The 7,856-nt window shown below is 45.7% G+C and overlaps 1 protein-coding gene across 1 annotated transcript; it reads right to left on the bottom strand.

Moving 5' to 3' along the window:
• Nucleotides 1-662: 662 nt before the first annotated feature.
• NUDCD3 (NudC domain containing 3) lies at nt 663-6,131 on the bottom strand. Its single transcript, XM_075601780.1, has 7 exons — nt 5,919-6,131; nt 5,481-5,681; nt 4,627-5,108; nt 3,765-3,897; nt 3,295-3,438; nt 2,850-3,038; nt 663-2,456 (listed from the first exon to the last, which is right to left on the bottom strand). Exons 2-7 carry the CDS (start codon nt 5,670-5,672, stop codon nt 2,346-2,348), a joined length of 1,251 nt encoding a protein of 416 aa, XP_075457895.1. The 5' UTR covers nt 5,673-5,681; nt 5,919-6,131; the 3' UTR covers nt 663-2,345.
• Nucleotides 6,132-7,856: the final 1,725 nt, after the last annotated feature.

Here is a 7,856-nt window from a genome sequence, read left to right as displayed (position 1 = left end):
TAACCTTGCAACACTTAAATTGTAAGCTTTTTGGGGCAGGGTCTCCCTTTACCATGTCATTTACCTGTTGCACTTACCCTAATTTACCTTGTATTGTAATTTTGTAAAGCGCTACATGCATTGTTGGAAGTCTATAAATATAATTATACAATTATATCCCCTACCTGCTTCAGAACAGGACTACAAATCCCATAAAGTTTAGGGATGCAAGTGAAATAGCTTTAAGACCTGTCGTACCTTGCAACACACACTCAAAGCGCGTAGCCAAGTGACACACTTGCGACTCCCGACAGTTTTCATCCTTTGAATTTTTTTGTTTTTACAGGCAGATCATCGGAAACATCCTAATCCCAAATAGGTGTACGCCCTGGTTCTAAGCGCAAGAAAGATTCAATATTCCAGCGTGCCAAGTTGCATGTACCGGTTAACCCATTCACTGTCAGGAGGCACCTTTCTTGTCAATGGGCTACTGACCTATATAGCAGCAAAGGGGTTAATTACCCCCCCCTTTTTTTTTTTAAGTCCCTAAAACTAACATTTTTGCTGCAGAGCCATGCCATGCAGGAGACTGTAAGCCGCAAACGGATTAACATTTGTTCTATAGGAAAACAACATGAGGACACTTTAGCAGCTCTACAAAATGAAATGCAGATTGCAGAGACTGGGATATTACTAATTTATTTGACTTGGAACATCACAGACCCGTACAACATATGAGGAGGCACAGGTGTGTGCTGTACTCAGAAGCAGAAGCTGAAAGGGTCAGTAATACAAATCCCAACTGCTGCCTCCTGTGAACGGTGTAGCTGGCTTTTACCGTCCCGGCTCTGTCCCTCCTATGACCAATGTGAACTAATGGCAGCAGCATGTTCAGTAGCGGCCCCCACTGCAAGTTTATCTTCTAAAGTTTTCTTCTGGTTTTCAGATTTCTGTTCTTTTCTCCACTAACTGATTTTTAGACTGGTGTGTTTTATTCCTAACAAATCAGCCCAAAAGCAAAGTTAATATGACTAAGCCTCTCGCACAGTGTAACTTCAACTAGCCTTGTCAGAGACGCTCAAGATAAGACTTTTAAAGATAAGTTTCTCTGATAAGGCCCTTTGAAGCTTGCATGGAAAACAGCTCTGTGCCGCCTGTCGATTTAAACCTGCAAGTCTCGGTCACCCATTAAAGTCTAACCCAAGAAAACACATTACAATGTGATATTATTGTGCTGTTTATGAAAGACTTTGCATTAGTTTAAAAAAGATGCAGGGAAAAAAAAAAAACCTTACAGTGTCCTTACATTACCCTTTGAGGCCCCCATGACATACCCTGGAAATAACGAGGGCTGGCGTTCTAGGGCCCTGTGATATACAGGGTACATCATGCTTTGAATTCTTGTTTCCTAGGGGGAAATCGGACAGGAAGTGGAATGCCCTCCACGTCCACTCAAGCGATCGAGATTCGGCAGACCAGTGGCACTCGAATGCCTAAACCCTTACATTATTACCTGTGTTTATTGATCGTATTTCAGGTCTAACCAGTCTTTAGGCATATTACTGAATGTAACTATGGATAAAATGAGGGATGCTAAGGGGTTTGAATTGGTGGTGTTTATGGGAGGTTATCAGGGTCGGCTATTCAGCAATAGTGAATATTATACTCTTCCAGGCAGACCTATTTTACTGTGTCATACTTTTTCACTTTCATATTTAAAAAAGGTAATTAAATCTTAAGACTGTAAGGTTAGAAAAAGTGTATGTAGAAAGCCGCTTATTTATTTAAAAATAAATAATATATATCCTGCAGCAGCGAGAGTATTTTGATACACAAGATATGGAGGCTAGAGCTCTGTGAGGTCAAAAATACATTTTAAGGCGTTATGTGGCTCTTAACCCGTGTTTTGCAGTGCGTTGCAGTCCCCTCTGGTACAGAAGTGGTTAAAAGCTCGGAAGCCATCAATTTCCTTGTACAATTAGCTACCATTAGATCACTGTGGTTATACGTGGGCCTGAAGCAGTAAAAAGTGCAATACCATGTAGCCAGCTCAAAAAAAACAACCGTTCGCTCCCTGCAAACTCTTGTTGAACACAGTGACAGAGAAAAGAGAGCAGCAAGAGGAAATTAAACCCCTCCCAAGCCTCAGCTCCACGTGTATAAAAAGTAACTTTGAATTATGATTTAAAATACTTGTTCTGTATATATTGGTAAAGAAGACATCAATCACCCAGATGTGATCCATTAAACATGTCACTAGTACACTTTGGTGCTGTGTTGCAAATTCATCTGGTACAGGTGTAGGTGTGTGTAGGTGGGGTGCAGATGTGCATCCCTAGCAGTATGCTCAGGTATCACTCTGCCGCTCAGAACTGCACTGCTCCCGGAGAGATGTTGAATAGAGAGGGGTCAAAATTCTGTCCCTTGAACGGTGAACCTTCTGCGTCCCAACCCCTTTTCAGCATGTCATGAACTTTCTGCAGGAGGAGAGGGCAGAGTGATGGGATAACAGAGAGAGATGCCATGACAGTGGTGTGTGTGTGTGTGTGTGTGTGTGTGTGTGTGTGTGAAAGGGGGGGCAGTACAGGAATAGGAGGAGGGACTACAAAACAGCATGGAGGTATAGTGACCACTATCTACAGGGTCTGTACAGGAGCAGCGGAGGAGACTGAAGGACAGGATAGAGGTGCAGTGATGGTGTGTATTCATGGGATCTGCACATGAATTTGCAGAGGGTGCTGCAGGGTAGGATGGAGGTGCAGTGACAGAGCTGTGTATGGGGGTTGATGGAATAGTTGAGGGGCTGCATTCTCAAAGCTGTATGTAGTTTATTGCATTGCTGTGTGTGTCGCATGCACAGTGGAACGTACCATCTCGTGGCTCTGGGGTTTCCCCTGCAGTTTCTGGTGGTAGTCAAAGGTGAGCCGGTCCAGCACCGCGTGCTCCTCATCATCCACGGTCGCCATGCTGCGCTCCTTGTTTATCTTGTCGATGTCAATCGTTTCCTCCCCATCCAAGATGGCATTCCACCAGTACTCCCCGCACTTACTAAGGCTGATCTGCAGGGGAGGGACAGCAGCCTGTGACATACTGCACCCGATGAAGGGACAGAGTATCCCCACACACTAAGAAACATGCTGCACTGTATAATTATACGAAGTATCTCTATACACGAATAATGAACACGCTGCACTGAATAATAATGCAGAGCAGCTTTATATACCTTCCTGTACCCTTGGGGAAAAAAAACAAACAAGGACTAAGCCCTTCAGGGCAGTGATTTTGTGCTAGATATGATAGGATATATATTATTACCAGAATGCATTTTCCGGGTTCCAGGCTCCAGAGGGAGGTCTCTGCGTTTATTTTGTGTGTGAAGTTCCCCTCCATCAGGACACGCTCCCCTCCTCCTTCAATCACCGCCACTCGGATACATGTGCTGCGCAGATCAACCGTCACCTGAAGAGGAAGTTAAAGAGGCAGGGACAGCTGTGACACACCATAGTTTAACACTATCATGCACTGTGAGCAGTACAGGGCCGCAAATATAAGTTAGGGGTGACCTCAAACTTCAGTCACTTTATCTCCCTGCACTTAAGGCACCAGAAATAGATTGTAAGGTCTTTGGAACGGGGACTTATGTCTGCAAAATTCTATGCCCACCACTTTGGATACTGTCAGCGCCATATGAGAAAAGTATCATAATGTTATCACCCACTGCTGTACACAAGTCACCCATTTGTGTTACACTTAAATATGGCCTAACAGTGTACCCGTCTGCTCACCTGTTTGCCTTTAATAACACCTTTATGAACAGGGATTTTAATCTCCAGGTCAGCGTAATCCTGAGACCATGTGTAGTTCCTGCGCACAGCACCATTGTAGCTGTCTGGGTCCATCTGGAAATCTCCCTGTTCCCTGTGAGAAACACTCAATAAGTAGGATAATACGTTGGCCCCATTCAATACGTAGGATAATACGGAGGCCCCATTCAATACGTAGGATAATACGGAGGCCCCATTCAATACGTAGGATGATACGGAGGCCCCATTCAATACGTAGGATGATACGGAGGCCCATTCAATACGTAGGATAATACGGAGGCCCATTCAATACGTAGGATAATACGGAGGCCGCATTCAATACGAAGGATAATACGGAGGCCCCATTCAATATGTAGGCTAATACGCCAGACCCATTCAAACGTTGGATAATACGGAGGCCGCATTCAATACGTAGAATAATACTCTGCTCCTCCTAATTTCATACTCTTTGCTTAAGCAGCCAAGTGCAGTTTTTCACACTGAAACTCAACTTGTAAGTTAAGATCATGTAAACAGATACGGAACAGATGTAAATGCTTGCAAAATGACGACATTTCGTATTTGAGTCTTTAAATCTATATATAATAACATTGGAGTCAACTTGTGGCCCTTCTACTCCCAAATTATTTCTGATCTGGCCCCTTTTTAGAACTAGTTGAAGGGCCCCGACATGTGATACTATAAAGGCCATATGAAATCAATGTTAGGTAACGCACCCTTATTGGGGCACAGTGAGTCGTGGTGGAAGGGAGAAAAAGAAATTAGGCAGAAACCCATTATAAGGACTCCATCCTTATTAAAAACTGTGGTAGTACAGTCTTACTTGTGCTCTGCAGCTGCTGCTCCTGTGAAGCCTTCGCTGACCTCTGCTCCCGTGCAGCCCCCGCTGACCTCTGCTCCTCCCGTTGAGCCCCCACTGACCTCAGCCACCTGTGCTGCTCCAGTGGAGTCCCCGCTGACCTCTGCCGCCTGTGCTGCTCCTGTGGAGTCCCCGCTGACCTCAGCCTCCTTTGCTGCTCCAGTGGAGCCCCTGCTGACCTCAGCCTCCTGTGCTGCTCCCATGGAGCCCCCGCTGACCTCGGACCTCTCTGCCAGCTCTTCCGTCGGCTCCAGCTCTGAGGGTCTCTCTTTCATGGGAGCCTCAGAGGCTGCTGACTCTATGATCACTTCCTGTGCTGACAGAGGATCCCCAATGATGTCTGCTCCTCTCAGCTCCTCCTTAGTCTTCCTCTTCACCTTCTCCTGCAACCCCCGCACTCTCTGTTCATGGTCCTCCAGTGCTAGGCGTTCATAGGCTTTAAATGTCTGAGGAGAAAAGGAGGAAAGAATATGCGTTGGTCACAAAAAGTGGCAGGTACATACACGCTGCTGTGTACGCCAACCGTGCCAGGTACATCTATGAAGCGCTGCTCCCATCGACTGTGCCAGATACATATAAACAGCTGCATACGACGGCCGTGCCAGGTACATACACACTGCTGCGTACGCCGACCGTATAAGGTACATACATGCAAGGGTGTATACGCTGTCCATGCCAGATACATACATGCAGCATTGCGCATGTTGATCAATGCAAGATACAGACACACAGCGCTGCGCACACAGACCATGCCAGGAACATATACACAGTGCTATTCTACCATCATGCAGCACTGCGCCCTGTGTTGTGTTACTCACCTGAAGCACTATGCCCTGCGCAGTTCCTGGAGGGAAGCCAAGCCGGTCCTGCGGGTTAAGCAGCAGTCGGTAAAAGTCTGTTTTCCGGTACAAGAAGCCGAAGTAAATGCTCAAAAAGTCCTGGATGTTCCCCACGTGCTGCAGTATCCCCAGCAGAGCATGGTCATACCGCTCCGTCAACTCTGGCTCCATCAGTGCGCTCTGTAAATGCACACAAAACGTATCGTTATTCCTGGGGGTGTGTGCGTGTGTCTGGAAGTATCTGTGTGTATGTATGTCTCCAAGTACTAGTGTGTGTCTCTATGTATGTGTATGTCTATAAGTACCTATAGCACAAGTTCTCTATGCTGGAGTTTATATTCTCTATTAACCTTACTGTGTATATACCGTTCTATTATTATTAATACACAGGGGTCATGTGATGTTTTTATTACTCACGGTCTTTAATCTCTGGTCTCCACACTAAAGAACCACTTCCGGGGCAGTCGTTTGACAGTTCACTTCCAGCCCTTCCCGAGTACTGGCCGCTTTCGCAGCGGTTTCAAATTCCTTTGTTTCTAGGGGGATTGCCCTGACCAAAGATGGCCGCCGGGGCTGCTCGGCCACTTGTTCCGACACTCGCAGGACTTCCAATCCGGCTCTGGTCTTCCGTAGAGTCCCGTTGCCATAGCTACAGCGGGGGTTATAACAGATCTTCCCCGGGCGGAAACAAAGACCAAGAGGGAGGGGGGGAGGGGAGGGGGTGTCTGTCTGTCTGTCTGTCTGTCTGTCTGTCTGTCTGTCTGTCTGTCTGTCTGTCTGTCTGTCTGTCTGTCTGTCTGTCTGTCTGTCTGTCTGTCGACCCTGTGCAATAGACCCTAGGATTTGGGTAATAAAACTAATTGCTATGACTATAGATTCTGTCTCCATATACTAGTATTATCTCTAAGACTGTGGCTCCCCTCTATGTTCTGCCCAACAGTTCATATTTAGCAGGTTACACTACATGTTTTGGGTCCTATAAAACCAGTTATACTTATCTAATTTATCACCTATTTTGTTTGTGGTAAATTGCATAGTTTAGGAACTTCTATAGGAATTGGTTAAGAGTGCCACTGTCCTACACAAGTAGAGGAACTAGAGTGGTAATGTTACGGGTACTGTATGTGTCTGCAAACCTGCCCCTCGGTACAGAACAAAATACATAATTACAGAAAATAAAACACAGAGGAGAGGTTATGGGGCTATTAGTCCTATATACTGAGGATGTGGCTACTGGTAGAGGTTATGGGGGTCACAGGTCCTGTATACTGGGGGATGGGTTATGGGGTTAATGGTCCTACAGACTGAGGGATGGGTTATGGGGTTACTGTTCATACATACTGGGGAGAGGTTATGGGGTTAGCAGTCCGATAAACTGGGAGAGTATTAGAGGGTTACTGGTCCTATATACAGGGGGAAAGGGTTATGTGGTTATTGCTGGACCTGTTTACTGTGGTAGAAGTTATGGGGTTACAGGTCCAATATACTTGTGGAGAGGTTATGAGGTTATTAGACCTATATACTGGGGAAAAGATTATGGGGTTACTGGTCAAATATAAAAGGGGAGGATTATGGAGGGTACTGTTCCTATAAACTGGGTGAAAATTATAGGGCTACTGGTCCTATATACAGAGGAAGAAGTTATGGGGTTACTGCACCTATATACTGGGGTATAGGTTATGGGGTTACTGGTCCTACATACTGTGAGAGAGGTTATGAAGTGACTGAACATATATACTAGGGGAGAGGCTATGGAGTTACTGGACCTTTATACTGGGGGAGAGTTTATGGGGGTTACTGGACCTATATACAGAGGGAGAGGTTATGGAGTTACTGGTCGTATATACAGGGGGAGAGGTTATGGTGTTATTGGTCCTACAGACTGAGGGAGGAGTTATGGGGTTACTGGTCCTATATACTATGGGAAAGGCTATGGGGTTACTGGTCCTATATACTGGAGGAGAGGTTATGTGGTTACTGGTCCTACAGACTGATGATTATGGGGTTACTGGTCCTACAGACTGGAAGAGGATTATGCGGTTAATGGTCCAATAGACGGGGACGATTATAGGGTTCTGTTCCTAATAGACTGGGGAAGATGATGGGGTTACTGGTTCTACAGGAGAGAATATCAGGGTTACAGAAAGTTCTTTTCCAATTAATACAACCATTCATAATTTTATTTTCAACCACAGAGCAGAAAAGCAGATTCCAGCAAAGCACAACACCTATGTGAGGGGAGAGCAGTCGTCTGAAATACAGGACACGTTTAATCTTCCTCTGGATCACCAAGCGCATATTCTGTGTCGGGCACTGACACCCCAAATACAGGCACAGAAGGGTGAGTAGCCGTGT

This window comes from Ascaphus truei, chromosome 5 (assembly GCF_040206685.1).
Source record: "Ascaphus truei isolate aAscTru1 chromosome 5, aAscTru1.hap1, whole genome shotgun sequence".
In the NCBI taxonomy this organism is placed as follows: Eukaryota; Metazoa; Chordata; class Amphibia; order Anura; family Ascaphidae; genus Ascaphus; species Ascaphus truei.
The sequence above is the reverse complement of the archived record's forward strand: the minus strand, read 5'-3'. Positions and strand labels throughout refer to the sequence as shown.